The 20,724-nt window shown below is 60.5% G+C and overlaps 2 protein-coding genes across 3 annotated transcripts in view; one reads left to right on the forward strand and one right to left on the reverse strand.

The window, feature by feature from the left end:
* Positions 1–4,727, forward strand: IDH2 (isocitrate dehydrogenase (NADP(+)) 2). The gene is made up of 11 exons (XM_056499733.1): positions 1–112; positions 998–1,089; positions 1,448–1,613; positions 1,982–2,142; positions 2,214–2,357; positions 2,434–2,570; positions 2,660–2,811; positions 2,885–2,997; positions 3,095–3,192; positions 3,305–3,397; positions 3,645–4,727. The coding sequence occupies exons 1-11, from the start codon at positions 25–27 to the stop codon at positions 3,730–3,732; spliced, it is 1,332 nt and encodes a 443-aa protein (XP_056355708.1). The 5' UTR covers positions 1–24; the 3' UTR covers positions 3,733–4,727.
* Positions 4,627–20,724, reverse strand: part of ZNF710 (zinc finger protein 710) — a 19,947-nt gene continuing 3,849 nt past the window's right edge. For both annotated transcript variants that reach the window (XM_056499731.1, XM_056499732.1), the window contains exons 2-5: positions 6,926–8,327; positions 6,151–6,342; positions 5,565–5,739; positions 4,627–5,396 (exon numbers count right to left, since the gene is read on the reverse strand). In XM_056499731.1, coding sequence (XP_056355706.1) covers positions 5,230–5,396; positions 5,565–5,739; positions 6,151–6,342; positions 6,926–8,327 — 1,936 coding nt within the window. In that variant the 3' untranslated portion in view covers positions 4,627–5,229. The remainder of the gene's footprint in view (positions 5,397–5,564; positions 5,740–6,150; positions 6,343–6,925; positions 8,328–20,724) is intronic.

Genomic DNA, 20,724 nt, shown 5'->3' on the forward strand with positions numbered 1-20,724 from the left:
CGCCCCGTCGCGTCCGCCCCCGCCATGGCCGCCCGCTGCCTGCGCGCCGCCGCCGCGCTGCGCTGCCTGCCCCGCCGCCCGCCGCCCGCCGCGCCCGCGCCGCGCCGCCACTGTGAGTGGGGACCCCCGCCATCCCCGCGACCCCTCGGGCCGTGCCCCGGACCCACCGGGGGGCCGGCTCGGATTCTTTCGGGGGGCGGTGTCTGAAATCCGACCCGCGCTCACGTTTACCGACGGTGCGCGGGGCTTTGCGGACCGCGTTTTGTGTTTGGGTCTGGTCCTGGGGGGGTTGGTGCCGGTTCTACGACGGGTTTCGCTGATGGGTTCGGTCCCAGGGGAGTTTGGTCCCGGTTCCACGTGGCGTTTTGCACTCCAGCTCGTACCTAGTCTGAGCCTGGTGCGGGGGTTCGCTCAGGGTCCCGGACCAACGCGGGATTTGGCCCCAGGAGGGTTCACTCCTGCTCCCGGCGCCACCCAGAGCTTTGTTCCCTGTCCATGTTCCCTGTCCATGATCAGGTCCCACTCAGGGGGGTCACCTCTGTTCTGGGTACCACGTGAGGTTTTACAGCCCGATCCACAGACAGGTTTGGCACCCAGAAGGGTTTAGTCCTGGTCCAGGATCATCGCAGGGATTTGCGCGGCGGTTTGTGCCCGAGTCTGGCCCCAGGGGACTGCAGCTGCTCCTGGTTCTGGCCCCGTTGTTCATCTCACTGAGGCGCTGCTCGCGGATCCCGCTCTCAGAGGAATGTGTCCCTATCCCTGTCCCCCTCACATGGTGGGTTTTGCACTCTGAGCCCCACTCCAGCAGTGCTGGCCCCAGTAACTGGCCCAGACCCCAGCGGGGCTTGCCCCTGAGCTGTACCTGTCCCTGAGCCAGGCTGGCACCCACACCTGGCTGGACGGAGCTGTGTGGTCCCCACAGGATGCCCTGGCCCCACACAAGGGTGTGGAGCTGGGGGACCAGGGGTGCACCCCTAACACCCCCGTTGCTCTCCAGATGCCGACAAGCGGATCAAGGTGGCAAATCCCGTGGTGGAGATGGACGGGGATGAGATGACACGAATCATCTGGGCCTTCATTAAGGAAAAGGTGATGGGGTCCTGCCCCAGGAACGGGCGGGTGTGCCAAAAGTGGGCCTGGGGGGTGTACGGGGAACGGGTGATCCCTGTGCTGCCCTCTGTCTGTCCCTCCTGCCTCTGTCCCTCTGTCTGCAGGAAGCAGGTCATAAAATCGGCACAACTACCGGGAGGACCTTTAAGTGAGGCGGTCCCGGCAGCGGGAGCTGTGTTACACAGGGAGGCGTGTTCAGGGCAGGGGGATCATCCTGGCCAGCAGAACCATCTTGGGCAGGCAGCCAGGCTGGGCCAGGATGGGTGCCAGGGCTGGCCATGCCCTGGTGCTGCTTCCCAGGCTGTCCCCCCGTTCTGACACCCTTCTGGCCCCTCAGCTCATCCTGCCCAACGTGGATGTCCAGCTAAAATACTTCGACCTGGGGCTGCCACATCGGGACAAGACGGATGACCAGGTCACCATTGACTCAGCGCTGGCCACCAAGAAGTACAGTGTGGCTGTCAAGTGTGCCACCATCACGCCTGATGAAGCCAGGGTGGAAGGTGGGCAGGGCAAGGGGCTGAGCTCCCAGTGGGAGGGTGCTGGCAGCTCTGGGGTGCTGAGCCTCCTGTCTGTGCACAGCCCCCCGGGGTCAGCAGTGCCTTCCCACTGCCAGCTCTGGTTTCTGGTGGGCTGGAGGCTGCACCATACCCAGTGCTGTGCCCCTCTCCCCACCCTGGGGGCTCATGGGTGCTGTGGGGACCCCATGGCCCTGGGGACACACTGACCTCTGCTCTGTGCCAGCCATGATGTCACGCTGGCTGTCCCTCCCCTTGCCAGCAGGCTCTGGCAGCAGCCCTGGCACAGTGGAGCTGGGTGCTGGCAGGAGCCATGGGGGCTCATTCAGGGGTCCCATCTGCACGCCCCGCAGAGTTCAAGCTGAAGAAGATGTGGAAGAGCCCCAACGGCACCATCCGAAACATCCTGGGGGGGACGGTGTTCCGCGAGCCCATCATCTGCAAGAACATTCCTCGCCTGGTGCCCGGCTGGACCAAGCCCATCACCATCGGCCGCCACGCCCACGGTGACCAGGTGAGCCAGCGCGGCGTGGGGCTGGCCAGCAGCTCCCCCAGCCCTGCCTGACACCCTGCCTGGCCCCACAGTACAAAGCCACCGACTTCGTGGTGGACAAGTCCGGCACGTTCAAGCTGGTCTTCACGCCCAAGGACGGCAGCGGGGCCAAGGAGTGGGAGGTGTTCAACTTCCCCGGCGGCGGCGTGGGCATGGGCATGTACAACACGGACGAGGTACTGCTGGGGCTCGGGGGGTCCCTGGCCACGCTGGGGGACGGGGTGCCACGAGCCTGCTGTGCTTCCCTTGCAGTCCATCTCCGGCTTTGCGCACAGCTGCTTCCAGTACGCCATCCAGAAGAAGTGGCCGCTCTACCTGAGCACCAAGAACACCATCCTCAAGGCCTACGACGGGCGCTTCAAGGACATCTTCCAGGAGATCTTTGATAAGTATGGGCCTGGGGTGGTGGGCTGTCCTGGGGCTGGCAGTGAGACCCACTCACTGGGTGAGCGTGGCTGACCCCTGCCCTGGCTCCCAGGCACTACAAGACGGAGTTTGACAAGCTGAAGATCTGGTACGAGCACCGGCTCATCGACGACATGGTGGCCCAGATGCTGAAATCCTCCGGTGGCTTTGTCTGGGCCTGCAAGAACTATGACGGGGATGTCCAGTCAGACATCCTGGCCCAAGGTGGAGCAGGGCAGGCTGTGGTGGGCCGTCCATCATCACCCCTGGGAGTGTCCTAACCCCTGTCCCCCCACAGGGTTCGGCTCCCTGGGCTTGATGACCTCTGTGCTGGTGTGTCCAGATGGGAAGACCATTGAGGCCGAGGCCGCCCATGGCACCGTCACCCGCCACTACCGGGAGCACCAGAAGGTGGGTGTGCTGTGCCAGCGAGCAGAGCCCGAGCTGCCTGTGCCAGGCTGCCCACGGTGTGCTGCCCACACCAGAGCTGACCACTCTCTCTGCGCAGGGGCGACCCACCAGCACCAACCCCATTGCCAGCATCTTCGCCTGGACGCGGGGCCTGGAGCACCGGGGCAAGCTGGACAGTAACCCTGACCTCGTCAAGTGAGCAGGGTGGGCTGGGGTCCCTGGGTGAGGGTCCCTGCCAGCAGCTGCTCGGGGGGCAGTCGTGGCAGGGCCCCTGGAGCTGCTGGAGACACAGTGCTGCTGTCCCCAGGTTTGCACAGACGCTGGAGAAGGTTTGTGTGGACACGGTGGAGAGCGGGACCATGACCAAGGACCTTGCTGGCTGCATCCATGGCCTTGCCAAGTACGGGTGGCTCTTGGGGCAGAGCAGGGGGGTGGCCACAAGAACAGCACAGTGACCACAAGGATAGGCTGGCCCTGCAGGGCAGCCACAAGAGTAGGACAGTGACCAGGAGATGGCTGTGCACAATGGTCACAGGTAGCTGCTGGCCTCTCTGGACAGTCCCCAGGGACCTGAGGTGGCTATTCACAACTGATTGGGGTGGGTGGTGCCTGTGGGACCCCCCACCAATCCCTCTCTCTCTCTCCAGTGTGAAGCTGAATGAGCATTTTGTGAACACGACCGACTTCCTCGATGCCATCAAGAACAACCTGGACAAGGCTCTGGGCAAGAAATAGGGGACAGCCTCCCCATCTCTGGGATGGATGGGGCTGGAGGGGCCAGGGCCCCCCCTCAACTCACCAGCACAGCTCAGGAACAGTTGAATAATTTTTCCAAAGTTTTCTTAGGAGTGTTTTTAAAGCCTTTGTAGCAGGGGAGTGCAGGGGTGGGGGGCGTGTGTCTGTCCTGCCCTGATTCATGTACCCCCATAACCGTGTGGTGCCATTAAATATCTCCCCAGGCCGGGCACATCACCTGGCACAGCTCTGCAGTGTGGGCACGGGGGGCAGCCAGGCAGGGGGAATGTGCACTTCAGCATTCTGGCATTGCCTGAAGGCAGCAATGGGGCTCCACAGCCCTGCCGTGCTGAGGGAGGGCTGGGGCTGACCAAGGCTGTGGCCATCTCTGTCCTGCCCCAAGGCAGTGGTGGGAAAGGTGGGTGGCAGGCACACTGCCCTTGGGGGACTGAGCAGTGCCACACCAGAACCACCCTAGGGCTTTTGGGATGGGGCAGATGGTGCTGCAGGGAACACGGCCACTGTCACAAAGTGTAGGGTGTGTGTGGGGTCAGCACAGTGCCCCAGACCCTGGGCCCTGGCTGTGTGATGCCTGCCAGGACCCAGCCCAGCTCTGGGGGGCAATGGTGTAGGTGCTGCCCCACAGCAGAGAGTGAAGAGCCCAGAGTGGTCCCAGACTCAGCACTGCCCTTCCCTGCCAAACCCCTGGGCAGGGAGAAGGCAAACCCCCACCTCACAGGCTGCCCCATGGGATCCTCTTCCTCCAGCCCCAGAGCAGCTGGGGGCAAGGAGGGGGTGCCAGTTCCTTAGTGGGGGGCTCTGCCCAGGACCCCGCTCTGGTCCTCAGCCCCTCACAACCCCCTCTCCCCACACAGACCACACAGCTTACACGGGTTTACAAAGCACATTGGTTGAAGGGAACTGAACTCGGTGAAAAGATAAATCCAACCACGCGGCACATCTGAAAAAAATAAATTACTTTCAAAATACCATCATTTGCTGGGGCTGGGCTGGGTTTGCCTCCCCCGGATCCTCCGCTGGCTGCAGCTCCAGAGCCGGAGCTGTGGGCGCTGGCTGCGCCCTGAGCTTCTATGAAAATACTCTGTTCTGCATCCCAGGGGCTGACAGGGAGCCCCGGGCCAGTGGGAAATGCAAACCCACCTCCTCATGTGGGCAGGGGGAACCCTGTGCAGCGAGGGGGGGACCCAGGAGGTAGAATAATTAGTGATGCTCATCTTGCTCCACAGCAGCCCCTTCCATCCTTACTCATTCAGTGATCTGCTGGGTCGTATCTCCCCGGCCTGCAGCTTCAAGTCACAGGTGCAGGGTGCAAGCAGGGGGGCAGCAACAGAGCCAAGGCAGGTCCAGCAAAGTCTTCTGGACATCCCTGTATTCCCCAAGCCCAGTGGAAGCCACCCCTCCAACTCTGGGGGTGTCTGGGTGGGTGCTGCAGCCCCTTGTAACCCCACCAAGCCCCCACAGCCCCACCAGCCTTGGCTACAACATGTTGTAGTAGGCCATCTCCTTCATGGCCTGCTCGGCCAGCTCGTCTGGGGGGTTGCCCACAGCCCCGTAGCCGTAAGAGTTCTCCTCCTCGAAGTCATCCATCTCCTGCTGGCCGTCCAGCTCGGCGTGGTCAGCCCCAGCCAGCTCCATCATGGCATCTACGAGTCAGCACAGGGACACACTCATGTGGGAGGGCTGGGGCCAGCAGCTCGCCCCTCCCTGGCTCTGCAGCCCAGAACTGCCCAGGAGCCACAGCCCTTGGGCGAGCAAACCCAAAGCCAGGGCTGAGGGGCAGCCACGACGCCCAGCCCGCACCAGGGACCCACCTTGGCTGTCCAGGCTGATGTCCATCACCCCGTGCTTGACCTTCATGTGCCGGCTGAGGTTGCCCTTCAGGTTGAACTTGCTGGAGCAGTAGGGGCACTTGAAGGGCTTGCTGCCGGCATGCAGGTGCATGTGCCCCAGCAGGTTGTACATGCGGTTGAAGGATTTCCCACAGACCTGCCAACAGCATGCCCACAGTCAGCCCCAGGGCTGGCAAAGGCTCTGCACAGCAGACCTGGCCCCCAGGGTCCCCTGGGGCTCCCTCCATGAGGAATGGGGCTGCTGCCCTCCTAGAGTCCCTCATGGATTCTGCAGACAGTAATGGGGTCCCTCCCTCCTCCTGCCATCTGGGGGGCTTGGGGCTGCAGTGTGGATGCTGCTGGGAGCCCCAGAGCATCCAGCACTGGTCATTTCAGCAGCAGCAATGCTCCCATCACAGCTTGGAGCAGACAACCCATGCCCAAGCAAGCAGGGGAGGCACCACAAAGCTGCTTCCATGCCCAGGCACTCAGCCTGGCCAGATTCCTGGGGGACAGCACAGCAGGAGCTGTGCCCCGTGTGCCCAGCTCCATCATCCCCCCCTGGTACCTTGCACTTGAAGGGCTTCACTGGTGAGTGCACGATCATGTGGGTCTTGAGCGTCTGCTTCTGCACGAAGGTCTTGAAGCAGATGTGGCACTGGTAGGGCCGGACGCTGGTGTGGATCAGCATGTGCCGCTTCATGTTGGCCTGGAGGGTGAACTCCCGCCCGCACACCTCGCACTTGAACTCCTTCACGCCCTGCCGGGGGGGGACAGTGGGCCAGGGGGAGCTTGGGCAGACCCCCAGGCACTGGGGATACATGGGTGGTGCCAGGAGTGGAGAAGGGATGGGGTCCTTGTGCTGAGCACAGCACAGGGTGTGTCTGAGAGCCCAGCAGCATGCAGGGTCTGTGGGCTGGACAGGCTCTGTAAGGGCTGCTGGGTGCCAGCTCTGCTCGGGGGCTCAGCCCAATTGCTCCCCATTAACAAACCCAGGGGAAGGGGTGACCACCCCCACACAGCCTGCCCAGAGGGGCTGTGACAGCTCCTGGATGGCACTGCCAGGTTACCCTGCAGGTCTAAACCTTCCCGATGGTTGGGGCCTCTCCCCCTGGGGGCGAGGAAAGGAACCTCTGCAAGGGCAGGGGCTGGGTCCCAGGGACCCCCTCACATGCCAGTGACCCCAGCTAATGCCAGCCACAGGTGCTACTGCCCACCTGCACCACCCACCTCCTCCCAACACCGGGGGCACTGGGACACTCCTGTCCACCAGCACGCACCCCCAGCGCTCGCACATCCCTGGACACGATGAGGGCAGCACCCAGAGCACCCCGAGCCCCTACCTTGTGCGTGAGCGAGTGCTGCTTGAGGTGGTGGATCTGGCTGAACTCCATGCCGCACTCGGTGCAGACGAAGGGCCGGACGTTCTGGTGCTTCAGCATGTGGTTCTGCAGCTGGCTGCGGTAGTGGAAGGACTTGCTGCACTCCAGGCACTGGTAGAGCGTGGGGCCCTGGTGCGTGGCCAGGTGCCGCTTGAGCTGGGCGAGCGTGGAGAAGTCCAGCCCGCACTCCACGCACACGTGGCAGCGCCCGCTCTCGTGCTTCACCTCGTGCGCCTTCAGCTCGCTGGGGTAGGCGAAGCCGCGGCCGCAGAAGCGGCAGCTGTAGGGCTTGATGTCGCTGTGCAGCAGCATGTGCCGCTTCAGGTGGCTGGTCTGGGTGAAGGCCTTGCTGCACACCCCGCACTTGTGGGGCCGCGTGCCCTGGTGGGTCAGCAGGTGGGTCTGCAGGTGGCTGGGCTGCTTGAACAGCTTGTTGCAGTGCGGGCATGAGTGGGGCTTGATGCCGTTGTGGCCCAGGATGTGGGTCACCAGGTTGTACTTGGAGGTGTAGGACTTCTCGCACATGCGGCACTGCCAGCGCTTCTGGCGGTCGCCCGCCTCCACCAGGTAGGAGTCGTCGATCTGCACATTGATGTCCAGCCGGTCCAGCTGCGCCTTCCTACTGTGCTCACTGGTGCCGCCAGCCGCCTCCAGCTCCCCCAGCTCCTGCCAGCCGCAGCCCTGCTCGCTCTTCACCTGCTCGGGGGACGCTGGCGCCGGCGCCTCCACCTCGCCAGGGGATGGGGCCTCGAAGCTGCCCACGGTTTGTGGGGCCCCCATAGTGCCGCCAGCCAGGTCGCTGCCCCAGTGCCGGCGCTCGGTGCCCTCCAGCTCCCGGTGCCGGCGCAGGTGCCGCAGGCGTCGGGGCTTCCTGCTGAAGGTGCCCAGGTCGATCATCTCCACGGCTCCGCTCTGCCCCGCCGGCTCCTGGCTGGGCTCGGGGGGCTGGGGCGCATGGCCGGGCTGCCCCTCGCCCTCCTCGTCCACGTTGTACGGTGGCTCGGCCTCCACCTCTGCCTTCTCGCTCTTCACCTTGGGCATCAGCCTCACAGGCGGCCTCTTCCTCCTCCGGGCATGCTTCTCCAGGGAGGAGTCTGCTTCCAGGGCGTCCTCGTCCTGCCCGTCCCCAGGCGCTGGCTCCTCACCCTCGGGCTCCCCAGGCTCCATGGCGGCACTGTCCAGCTGCTCCCCATCCAGCCCCGGGAAGAAGCCCGCAGGGGTGACAGTGGCCCCGAGCAGCTCATTGTCGGACACCAGGCCCAGCACGGCAGCCTGTGCCAGGGACAGCACCACCACAGCGTCTGTCTGCGTCCCGCACTCGCTGAACCGCTCCATGGCTCGCCGCCGGCCTACGCTGTCATGGCTGGGGAGAGAGACACGGCCTGAGCCCCGGCTCACACCAGCACATCGGGCTGCTTCAGCCTCAGTGCTTCCCTCAGGGCCCGGCCTGAGCCCCGGCTCACACCAGCACATCGGGCTGCTTCAGCCTCAGTGCTTCCCTCAGGGCCCGGCCTGAGCCCCGGCTCACACCAGCACATCGGGCTGCTCCAGCCTCAGTGCTTCCCTCAGGACACAGCCTGAGCCCCGGCTCACACCAGCACATCGGGCTGCTTCAGCCTCAGTGCTTCCCTCAGGGCCCGGCCTGAGCCCCGGCTCACACCAGCACACACACACTGTGCTGCTCCAGCCTCAGTGCTTCCCTCAGGGCACGGCCTGAGCCCCGGCTCACACCAGCACTCACACACTGGGCTGCTCCAGCCTTAGTGCTTCCCTCAGGGCACGGCCTGAGCCCCGGCTCACACCAGCACACACACACTGGGCTGCTCCAGCCTCAGTGCTTCCCTCAGGGCACGGCCTGAGCCCCGGCTCACACCAGCACACACACACTGGGCTGCTCCAGCCTCAGTGCTTCCCTCAGGGCACGGCCTGAGCCCCGGCTCACACCAGGACACACTGGGCTGCTCCAGCCTCAGTGCTTCCCTCAGGGCATGGCCTGAGCCCCGGCTCACACCAGCACTCACACACTGGGCTGCTCCAGCCTCAGTGCTTCCCTCAGGACACAGCCTGAGCCCCGGCTCACACCAGCACATCGGGCTGCTCCAGCCTCACTGCTTCCCTCAGGACACAGCCTGAGCCCCGGCTCACACCAGCACATCGGGCTGCTCCAGCCTCAGTGCTTCCCTCAGGGCCCGGCCTGAGCCCCCAGCTCACACACACTGTGCCCAGGGGCTGTTCCAGCCTCAGTGCTTCCCGCAGTGACCCCCAGACTGACACGGGTGACGACAGTGCGGGTCCCCAGCGCCACCCAGCCCGGGATGTGGGGACAGAGTGGCCCCAGGGGTTTCACTGAGCGCTGGGAGGAGGAGGAGGGAGGCTTGGATCCCTGCCCACTGCCAGCCTCTGTGGATGGGCTGTCAGCTCCTGGGGCTGGGCTGGCTGCTTGCATGCCCTCAGGCTCCTGGGGCTGACTTCAGAGAACTGTGCCAACAGTTTGGGAATGGTCACAGCTGAGCGTGGCTCTGAGCTCCAGCAGGAGCAGCAACAGCACAAGGAGCATGAGGGACAGGGCCCAGACCCAGCAGGACCAGCAGGACACAGCCAGATGTGGCACAGGCAGAGTCTGTGCTGGGCTCAGCCCTGGGGGTCCCACCACACCCACCCTGGGGGCTGGCACACCCATCCTGGGGGTCCCAGCACCCCACAGCATCCTCCCCCAGCAGCCACTGAGCACAGGCAGGATGCCACTGAGAGCTGCCACTTCCTCCTGCTGGAGGAGTGTTCTCCTAAATACAATTATTCCTGCAGCTACAACAAAGGAATCTCGCGGGGGAGGTGAAACTGGGATAAATTCTGAGCCAGATCCTGTCACAGTCCCAGGAGAACCTGCCCAGCATGAGGAGATGGTGGGATGAACCTCCACTTTTGGAGAAGGGGAACCCCACAGTGCCTGGGCATCCTCAGGGGCACTGAGCAGGACTGGGGACACTGGTCTCTGTGCTGCAGGCTGCTGCCTGCTCCTGCTGACCCCAAAACTGTCCCCTCACGCCAGTGCCCTGGCCAGGAGCGGCTGCAGGAAGGGAGGAGATGGAGAGGAAGAGGATGGGGGAGGAGAGGGAGGAGAAGGAAGGGGATGAGGGGAGGAATGGTGCGGAACAAAGCGAGGAGTGGGGGAGGGAGGGCGGCGGCGGGAGGAGGAGGAGGCGGCTGGGGAGGAAGAAGAGCGATCCGCCAGGGAGGGGCTGCGGGTGCACTGAACAACACACTGTGCTGTGTGTATAGATTTGCTGTACTGTGTGTGTAAATTTGCTGTACTGTGTGTGGAAGGTTTACAATAATGTGTGTGTATTTTTGTGGTGCTCTGTGTATAGATTTGCTGTGCTGAGTGTTGTGTAGGTTTACACTGCAGTGTGTAGATTTGCTGTACTCTGTAGGTTTCCAAGTGCTGTGTGTGTAAATTTGCTGTGCTCTGTGTGTACATTTGCTGTACTCTGTGTGTAGGTTTCCAGCGCTGTGTGTGTAAATTTGCTGTGCTCTGTGTGTGTAAATTTGCTGTGCTGTGTGTGGAAGGTTTCCAGTGCTGTGTGTAGGTTTCCAGCGCCCTGTGTGTATTTTTGCAGCACTCCAGAGCAGCAGCTGCACAAACAGCACACAGGGAAGCAGAGCAGGGCACAGGCAGCTGCTTCCCTTCCCGCTCTCACTTCCCTGTTCACGCCTCGGGACGTGCCGGGGCAGCTGCAAACTCCATTTCCCAACACCCTGAGCGAGGGGGTCACGTACTGCAGCTCCCCAGGACCCCCCAGCACCCTGAGCACAGGGCACTGCCAGCCCCTCTGTGCCTGGGGAGGTGCCAGCCTGGCTGCTGAGAGCAGAGCCCCTGGCCAGGGCTGGAGCACACAGAGCCTGTGCTGACCCTCCTGTGCCCCCTGATCCCCCAGGGACCCCAGCACGTCCCCCAGTGCCCTGCCCAGCCCTGCAGAACCCCCACTTTTCAAGCCCAGCCCTTCAGCCCAGGCTCAGATCCCCCAGGCTCATTTCCTGCTGCAGACCTCGCTTGCCCATCCTGTCCCACGTGGCAGGGTCACACACCAGTGCCAGTGTCCCCTCCATGCCATGGTGGCACGAGCTCCCAGGGCACCCACCATCTACCCTGGGGCCAGCAGTGCTGCCTGCTGCCCCTGATCCTCTGGGGTTGTGAAATTTGGGGCTCTTTCACCATTTCTCCTCCCACTCCAAGGTTTAGTCTTGGTGCAATCTCTCCTCCCATCTTTCCCAACACATCTGGGAAGATCCAGGCTCTGCCCTGGCACATCCTGCAGACCCTGCCCTGGCTGCCCCCTCAGAACCTCCACCAGCTCCTCACTCACCACCTCGTCACTTAAAGCAGGTTTTTTTCATGGCTTTCTCTTCCTTGTGCTATTTTACTTCTACTTTCCTCTCTTGCTCCATTATCAGCCCCCTAAATACTCACTTGCTCTGTCCTATCCCAGCTCATCAGGGCAAGGGCAGCCAGCTGAGCAGGTGCCAGAGCTGGCAGCAGCTGCAGTTTAATTCACCTGAGCCCCTGCACAGGCTCCCAACCTGACAAACCTGGAGCCACAGGAAAGAGGAGATTTAGCTCCCAAGGCACAGGATTGAGCCCCAGGACAAAGTGAGACCCTGGGCATGGGGGCTTCTCACTGGGGAAGGAACTGTTCAAGACTTCTTACCAGAAAATGGCTGATAATGGATCTGATATTTGTGAGAAAACCTTTGATTTTATTTTCCTTTCTTTCTCAAAAGCAGCCTTCATTTAAATTTAATAAAAGGGAAAACAGGCTTTCATCTTGCCTGCAGATTTCACATAAATCTGCTCAACCCCCCACAATTCCAAACTGAAAAATGTTGTTTTCAAGAAAATCCCAACTAAAATTATTCTCAAACCTGACCCAGCATGTCTGTCCTGCACCAGCCCCAGGGTTTGGGGTCACCTCAGCTGCACTGCCCAGCCCTGGCTCTGTGCTGGTGGTGTGAGCAGCTCCTCACACTGTGGCAGAACCAAAACTGGCACTTCTTGCCCCAGAACTGCCCCTGACACAGAGGAACTGCTGTAAAAATGAGCCAAAGCTCTGAGAAATGGGCAGAAGCCAAGGGGCCAGGTGCTGCTGCCACAGAAACAAACACCTGCTTAAATTCACTCAGTGTCTCCACACCAGATACTGTCAAACTACACTTTTAAAGGAAAAGTTTTGTCTTAAGGAAAACTTCTGCAGAGAAAAGGAAGCTCCACTGCCCGTGGGGCAGAGCGTGGCCCAATCCCCAACCAGGGACAAGTGTGACATCCCACGTGGCACTGGTGCTCCTGGGGGGAGGAAGAGTGTTCTCTGGGGCTTCACAAAAAAAAGGACACAACCTGGCATCTGCAGAGGGATGTTGATCGTGTTTTCAGTAAGAGCAGGTGGAAAACCAGGTTGGGGAAAGGGAGGCTCTGGGAGAGACAAGGGCTCGGGGAGGACAGGGTGTTACCAGAGCACATCAAACCTCCCCAGCCTCCTCAGGGGCACTGCCTCTGAAAACATTCCAGGGAACTGGGATATTCTCACTCTGATCCTCTACTCCTCCATCCCTCCATCCCTCATCCCTCACTTCTCTATTCTTCTGTTCCTCCATCCATCCTTCTGCTCTTCCATCCCTCTGTTCCCCATCCCTCTAACCTCCATCCCTCTGCTCCTCCATCCCTGTTCCTCCATCCCTGTTCCCCCATCCCTGTTCCCCATCCCTCTGCCCTCCATCCCTCTGCCCTCCATCCCTCTTTTCCTCCATCCCTCTGCCCCCATCCCTGTTCCTCCATCCCTCTGTTCCTCCATCCCTCTGCCCTCCATCCCTCTGTTCCCCATCCCTGTTCCTCCATCCCTGTTCCTCCATCCCTCTGTTCCTCCATCCCTCTGCCCTCCATCCCTGTTCCTCCATCCCTCTGTTCCTCATCCCTGCTCCTCCATCCCTGTTCCTCCATCCCTGTTCCTCCATCCCTCTGTTCCTCCATCCCTCTGCCCTCCATCCCTGTTCCTCCATCCCTGTTCCTCCATCCCTCTGCCCTCCATCCCTCTGTTCCTCCCTCCCTCTGCCCTCCATCCCTCCGTTCCCCATCCCTCACTCCCCACCCCCAGTATCCTCTCTCCTCCATCCCTCCATTGCTCCCTCATTCTTCCCGTTTCCCTGGCAACGCCCATCTCGAGCCGAGATCTGTCCCCTCTCTCCCTCTTATCTTTCTCCTCTCTCTTTCATCTCTCTCCTAATCTCCCTCTCCATTCCCAACCTCTGTCCTTTGCTTCCTTTCTCTCTCTCTCCCTTTTCATCTCCCCCAAAGTCTTCTCTATCTCAGGGTTACAATTATTTGAGTCTCACTTTAAAGAAATGATCTGTTTAATTAACCACGGGGCCCCGGCCCCGCTCCCACCCTCCTGCAGCCCCCACTGCTGGCACGGGACCCCTGCCCACAGCCCAGTGCCCCTTGGCCAAGGACAGGGGGGTGACACTGCCCTGGCACCCCTTCTCCAGCCCCTCTTGTCCTGACTTTTCCCAGACCAGGCTGGACCAGGTGATCCCTGAGGTTCCTCCAATCTGGGATTCTGTGACTCTGATCCTAACACAGCCAGCACAGAGTCAGCAGCTCCTGTGCCACACACCCTCAAATTCTGTGTCACAGCAGAACAAGGGGACGCTAAAATTAATGCAGAAAAGGTGTTTCCTGAAAATCAGAGTCCTGATTGCTTCCATTTGGGCATGGGGTGTGGAATATGGCAGCTCTGGCTCTGGGGCCAGTGGAAGGAGCAGGGAGCCTGGCTTTGGGTCACCTCCACAGGACTCCTGTGCTGTGGCACAGCCAGAAGCCCAGTGGCCCGTGGCCACCAGCCTGTCCCTGCTCTGGGGAGGTCTCTTCAGGGAACTTTGTATGGGCTGAGCAGAGCAAATGCTGGAGCCAGCATCCTTCTATAGCCAGGGGGTGGAAAACCTGTGCTCTGTGAGCAGTCCAAGGTGCACCAAAACTGCACCTAAACCTCCCCAAAATCACATCAAAACTGCACCAAAACCTCCCCAAAGTCACATCAAAACTGCACCAAAACCTCCCCAAAATCACATCAAAACCTCACCAAAATCACATCAAAACCTCACCAAAGCCCCACCAGAGCTGCACCAAAGCCACCAACAGTTCATGCCCAGAGTGGTGCCCAGGCAGGGAGTTTTGGGAAGGGGATTCTTCCCAAAGAAGAACTGTGTAACTGTGTGGGGTGAGCTGGGGGAGAGGGGCTGCTGCTGCCTGGACCCCTCTGGTGCTCCAGGGCTTTGTCAGGGCTTTGGGACCAGCAGAAAATCCAGCCCTGCCAGGAGCAGGGAGGGCCCCCAGCCCTGCTGCTGTCCCAGCCTGGCTTCAAAGGCTGCACACAGAACCCTCGCTCTGCCTTGGAAAACAGTTTTTGCTTTTAAACGAAATAAACAGGGAAAGAAAGGACTTTCAAGTTCCTCCTTGCTGTAACGGCTTCTCCCCGGCACAGTCCCTTTCCTCTCCGAAAATAGCCGAGCTATTCAAAAGAGACTGAGAAGAAAAAAAAAGGAACTGAATAGAGGAAAAGGGAAAGAAAAAAATGGAGCCCCAAGGGGGTGGAGAAAAACAGAATGAAAAGACAGCAAAAGTAAAGAAAAGGGATGAAAAATAAAGGAGGGGGAAGAGAGAGACAGACAGAGGAGCTTTGAAAAGAAAGAATGCTGCCAGCCTGAATACAGGGAGCAGGAAAAAAGGGCCTGAAAAGAAAGAGCCGGCTGGAATGACCTCTCATTCAGGGCTGTGCCAATCACCGCCGCGATGGAAATCCTTTCTTCTTCCCTGCATTCTCTCTCTTTCCAGCGGGGGCAGAGGGAAGAGGAAGAAAGGGGAGCTAATTCTCAGCATAGCAGAAAATAAATCTGCTCTTTGCGAGGACCCTGGGAGGCGCCGAGGCGCTGACAAACCCGTTCCCAGCGCTCACACCCGAGAGGGGCAGGAAGGGAACGGGACTCGGCGACGCCCTTCAGCACCTCACTGCCCCTCTGGGAAACGAGGGAGCAAACCCCCCAGGCCAACACATCTGCAGGAACAGGTGTGGATTCGGGTCAAGCCCCAGAGCTTGCAGGGAAAGATCAGGGATGGCTGAGGCAGAGGCAAACCCAAGGTCCTGCAAGGAGCAGGGGGCACAGGGTGGGTGCAGCCCTTTGGGTGCACATCCCAAACCCACCAGCACCCACCCTGGCCTGGAATACCCAGCAGGGTCTGTGAGTCCCAGCCCTGCCCTGGTTCCTTCTGCACCTGCAGCTGGGGCAGGGGCAGCAGAGGAGATGGAGCCCAGAGAGCCCCAAATGAACCAGGCTGCAGGGGGACAGCACTGCTGGGATGTGGGACAAAGGGAGGTGATGCTCAGGGGGAGGAAAGCACCAGAGATGGAGCCCAGCAGGTCCCTGGGACAGAGGAACAGAGACCCAGGTGATGCCACCCCACCCCACAGCACCGGGGTGAGGGTGAATGTCCTGAGCCCTGTGGCATCACTCCTGCTGGCCACAGCTCCTGCTCAGCATCCCCAGCCCCGGGGTTAATCACAAACTGCTGGGGCAGAGCCATAAACGTGGTCAGAGGTCCGAGGAGACAACACACAGGCAGGAGTTCAGGAATCCTGGTGTGTGTGACCCAGCTGGCTGTAAAAGGGGAAAGCCAACCCAAAACAGCATAAATGGGAGATGTGTGACACCCCAAAGGGAACAGACTGCCTGGGGGATGTCAAGGAGCTGCCCAGGTGCAAGGGAAGATCCCCACAGCGGGAAGGGTGTTATTTCACGAGCATTGCTGCCCTTGTGCTTGGGAACAATTTTAGTCCAGTTCTGACATTCCCATGTGTGGAGCCTGTCCACTGTGCAGGACCCACCTGTCCCTGTGTCCCCAGGCTCTGTCCTGTGCTGGGCTCTGAGGACAGGGCTGGCCCAGATCCATCCATGGCACCAGCCAGAGCTGAAGCCAGGGGAAGGTGACTGCCCCAGGCCAGGTGTGATCTGGAACGTTCAGTCCCCCCACACTGGGAAACACCCCGAGCCCTGCAGCTGGACAGATGTTACCCCTCCCAAACAGGGCAAACAGGGAACCTCAGCCCAGCCCAGCCCAGCCCAGCCCCTGCTCTCCTACAGCCCATCCTGGGCAGGGTCCCTGCAGGTTTGGGGGTGCTGCTCCCCACGGGGATCTGTGCCCCCCAGCAGGGCATGGCTGAGCTCTCCCACAATCCCTGTATCTGCAGGGCTGGGTGACATGGTAATCATAGCTGAGGGGCTGTAATTTGAGTGTGATAATTAATCCTCATAATTAATACTCCTCCAGGTGTGTGTGCTGGGCGGGCAGGCGCTCCCAGCTGCAGGAGGGCAGTGCAGGGACAGGAGAGGGGCTGCAGGGCAGGGGACACCTCAGCTGTGTCTGCTCCATCAGATCCACGTTCTGAGGCTGTTCTGGCTCAGAGCCACAGCCCAGGGACACCCCTGAGCACAGCACAGGCTGTGGTTTGCCTCAGTGATGCTAGTGAGGCACGGGGGACACTGAGCTCCAGCTCTGCTGGAACCACCCCGGCACAGGAACTGAACCCAGCCCAGCCACAAACACCCTTCCCACAGAGCCCAGGTGATGGCAGGGGGCAGAACCAGAGCTCCCAGCACGGGCAGAGCGTGGGAGCACTGAACCCCCTGCACCCCCACCTGGCAGTGTCCACTGCCAGCTTTCCAACAACGTGCCACACCATCACAGGAACCAGCCCAGCTGCACAGCCACCAACACCTCCTCTGCTTTCAGATCCCCGAGGTGGGAAAGGTTTCAGATCCTTTTCTGCCCAGCTGAGCTGGCCAGGGACGAGTGTTTGGGAGGCTGGGCTGGACAGATGGACAGGAGGCACCGGACAAAGGTCCCTGCTGGGGGCACTTTGTGAATTCCCAGCTCAGGATGACCCAGGCCAGGTGTGGAACACACCTACCCATCCCCACATGGCCCAGAGCCAGCTGTGCTGTCTGCAGGGCAGTGTCTGACCCCCAGCAGCACAGCACAGGCTGCTTTTCCTGGGGGAAGGCAGAGGTGTCTGGCTGGGGATGCTGTGCTGCCAGGTCACAGGGCCAGGGTGAAACACAATTCCTGCCCATTGCACGAGTTATTTTGTGTGTGGGAGCTCCCACAGCTCCTGGCTCCGGGCAGAGGCCAGGATTGTGTACAAAAACACACATATTTATGTTCTGAGAAGGAGCTGAAAGGGCAGGGCGTGGCAGGGGTTGGACACTGACACAGACACCGGGAGCAGTGCCCAGGGCCCCCAGCTCGTGGCTCTCCCTTCCCTGAAAACTGAGCCAGTGCTGCCTGTACCTGCCTGGGAGCTGCCCTGGGCACTGGGGAGGGATCCCCTGCCTGCCACAAAGTGCTGCTTGGGTGATACAAGGAGCTGCTGTGGGCAAATCCCACTCGTGAGCAGGAGGGTGGGGATATCTCCACCATTTACTCACCCTAATTAATAATTCCCGAGGTCTCAGTGAGGCTGGGCTGCCTCTGCCTCGGTTCTGGCAGCTCTGGCTCACCCTGGGGTTGTACCACTTGTATAATCCCATTCTACACAACCCCTGTACTTTGTGCCCTTCCTTCTCACAGCCACAAAGTCCCATAAACACACACAATATTCAGCTGTTGAAACAGTTCCCTTCAGTGTGTCCCTTGCTGATAATCACAAAGCCAAAGCAAAGCCCTGGAGCCCCCACAAATCAGGGCTGGCCCAGCAGGGCTGTGCTGGCCCAGGCAGATGTGGAGATGGATGGGTGTCAGCAGATGGATGGATGTCTCGTGCTGATGGATGGTGTCTCAGCAGATGTGATGATGGATGGGTGTCTCAGCAGATGGATGTCTCTGCAGAGACTGAGTGCTTTGATGGATGAGCCTCATCCAGCCCTGCCCACAGCTCTGCCTCTGGAAAAGCTTTTGTTCTCCAGAGGGCACAGAGCTCCCCTGAGGGGCGTTGGCTGCCTCAGCCATGGGCACAGGTGGGCTGGAATCATGGAATCATGGAACCAGCAGGGCTGAAAACCCCTCTGAGATCACAGAGTGGAACTGTGCCCCAGCCCTGCCAAGGCCACCACTAAAACATGTCCCCAAGTGCCACGTCCACAGCATTTGAACACTCCTAGGGCACAAGGAGCACAGACTGATGGCTCTGGAGTAAAGCCAAGGGCAGAGCCAGGAGGGCAGGTCAGCCTGTGCCTGGCAAGGGCGACTCAGCCAGCTCAGTAAAGGAACAAAGAACTGACTGCAAGGAGCAGGGAGGTGCTTGAGCTGGGAGCTCAAGATGCCCACATTTTGGATGGCAGAGGGGTGAGGATTCAGAGTAGAGAGTCCTTTGTGAGGAGGGAGACCCTCACAATCCCTGTGCACTCACTGGGAAGGGAAGCAGCTCCCTGGAACAGCCACCCTAAGCACAAAAACAATTCCTCCCAACAGCAGCCACCAGCCAGGCTGGTCCTGGGCACCCCAACCCACCCAGTGCTGGATGTCCCTGATCCACCATGGGCAGCATCTCGTGGGGAGGCTGGGATGAGCTGCCCTGAGGCTGCTCCTGTCAAACCAAAACCATTCCATGGCTCCAAGGAGCTCTCCCTTGAGAGCAGCCCATCGTGGGTTGGACAAAGGGAAACCTCCTGCCTCTGCTCCCCAGCTTGCTCATGGATCCCCAGTCCTGAGCCAGAGGAACTGGGAACCACCAGCCCCAGCTGGACCCCCAAGGCAAGGCCTGGGATGGTGGGTGTGGGAACAGGGCAGAGGGGAGGGACGGGAAAAGCAGCCAGGGAGCACAGCAGGGTGGAAACACGGAAAGAGACAGAGCTGGTTAAACTGGGATAACGTGGTGAGGGACAGGGGAGAGGCAGGGAAGGAGAATGGCCTGACAGAGACCGGGCAGGACACACTGCTGCTGCTGAGAAACAGGAAAGATAAATTTAGAGTGCTCAGCACTCTTCCTCTGGAAGTTCTGCCCGTCCTTCCTCCCCCTCTTCTCCTTCTCCAGGCCGCCCAGCAGGGCTGTGGTGCCAGGGCTGGTCCAGCTGTGCCCTGCTGGGGCTGGGGGTCAGGGAAGGCTCCCTGCAGAGCAGGAGCAGCCCTCAGCTCCCAGCCCAGCCCAGGCAGGGCATTCCTGCTGCCCAGCACGGCGGGGTGAGCACTGCCCAGGCACCAGGGCCGTCCCCAGGAGCAGAAGTGGAAGTGAAACAATGAGCAGCCTGCCTGCTGCTTCCTCCTCCCTGCCCGCTCTTCCTGAGCAGAACTGCAACTGGAACTGCCCAGCACGGCCTGGCTGGGCTGGCTCTGCCCAACCCTGCACAGCAGGAGGCTGCAGGAGCACCTCAGGCTGCTTCCAGTGCCTAAAGGGGCTCCAAGAGAGCTGCAGAGGGGCTTGGACAGGGAGTGCCAGAAGAATGGCCCTGACAGAGGGCAGGGAATTGTCACAGGGTGGCTGCCCCATCCCTGCAGGTGTTCAGGGTCCAGCTGGAGCAGCCTGGTGTTGAATCCCAGACCTCCCTCCCTCCCACAGCCACGGTGTTCCCCAGCACCCATCACCCCTGGGCTATCCCTGGAGCCAACCTGCAGAAGATTCACTTGAACTTTCTGCAAGTTTGTCTTTGCTTTGCACACAGAGCGCCAAGACACTGGTCACTTTAACTAAAAACTGTGACACTTTGCAGGGAACATTGTCCAAACACTCTGAGGACCAGGAGGTGACAGCACAGGGACACTGCAGAGCCACAGGTGCTGGCACATTGTTCCTGTTAATTTTCATTACAAACACTCGACTGTCACTCAAATGACAGATGGACAGCTGCAAGGAAAGGCCAGGAAAAGTCACAAACACATTTCTCCCTTTAATTTAAAGTTTGGGACAGAAAATTCATCATCACTTGTTCCCTTAGGGGGAGAGCCCAGTTCCTCTGTTGAAGCTGAAGCCAGGCAAGCAGAGCAGCCCCAATACAGAGCCCCAAACACACAAATGCAGACCTGCCTGCACAGCTCAGCAGGAGCACCCCTTCCCCACTCACAGCCCAAATTTCACTGTGTTTTGATAGAAACTGTGCCAGGTCTTCTCCCACCCCAATCCACTGTGACCCACAGCCAGGAGGAGAAGGAGAGGAGGCTGTGCTGGGGCTGGGGAAAAAATGTGGGACAGGGGAACAGAGGGAAACTCTTGTCACTGATGATGGTCCCTGTGCCCTCTGGAAGGGAGCCATGACCCTCCCTGAGGATTCCAGCCACAGAGGGTGGGACTGGCACTGCTGGCACATCACACCCCTGAAGCATCCTTCCAGCCCCTCCACAGCACATCTGCCCTGAACAGGAACTTGGGGCATTCAGGAGCTGCACCTGAGCCCAGACAGGTGACTCTGAGCCAGGGATGTGATGGGGCTTGGGAGACCCAGTCTGGCAGCAAAGCCAGCAGGAAGCTCCCTTGAGACAAGGCTGCCCCTCATCCCACACTGGCTCTGGGCTGGCAGACCCAGGGACTGCACAGAGACTGGGCTCGAGCAGAGGCTGAGCTGGGGCTGCCTTCTCCACAAGGAATAACTAAAATAAAGGAGTGCAGCAGCCTCTCTCTCCTGGGTTGTGATGCTGCCACTGCTTTGTAGATTCCTCAGTATTCCCAGCTGGAGAGCAAAGCCAGACAGTGCCTGTGCTCCTCCCTCTCCACACCGTGATCCCCAAACTA

Source organism: Oenanthe melanoleuca, chromosome 10 (assembly GCF_029582105.1).
Source record: "Oenanthe melanoleuca isolate GR-GAL-2019-014 chromosome 10, OMel1.0, whole genome shotgun sequence".
NCBI lineage: Eukaryota > Metazoa > Chordata > Aves > Passeriformes > Muscicapidae > Oenanthe > Oenanthe melanoleuca.

What these genes read in the sequence shown, in the direction of transcription:
- IDH2 (XM_056499733.1), top strand. Translation starts at nt 25, where the DNA reads ATGGCCGCCCGCTGCCTGCGCGCCGCCGCCGCGCTGCGCTGCCTGCCC. An exon ending in GCCACGCCCACGGTGACCAG is followed by an intron (nt 2,143 to 2,213) that starts GTGAGCCAGCGC and finishes CTGGCCCCACAG; the next exon opens with TACAAAGCCACCGACTTCGT. An exon ending in GCATGTACAACACGGACGAG is followed by an intron (nt 2,358 to 2,433) that starts GTACTGCTGGGG and finishes CTTCCCTTGCAG; the next exon opens with TCCATCTCCGGCTTTGCGCA.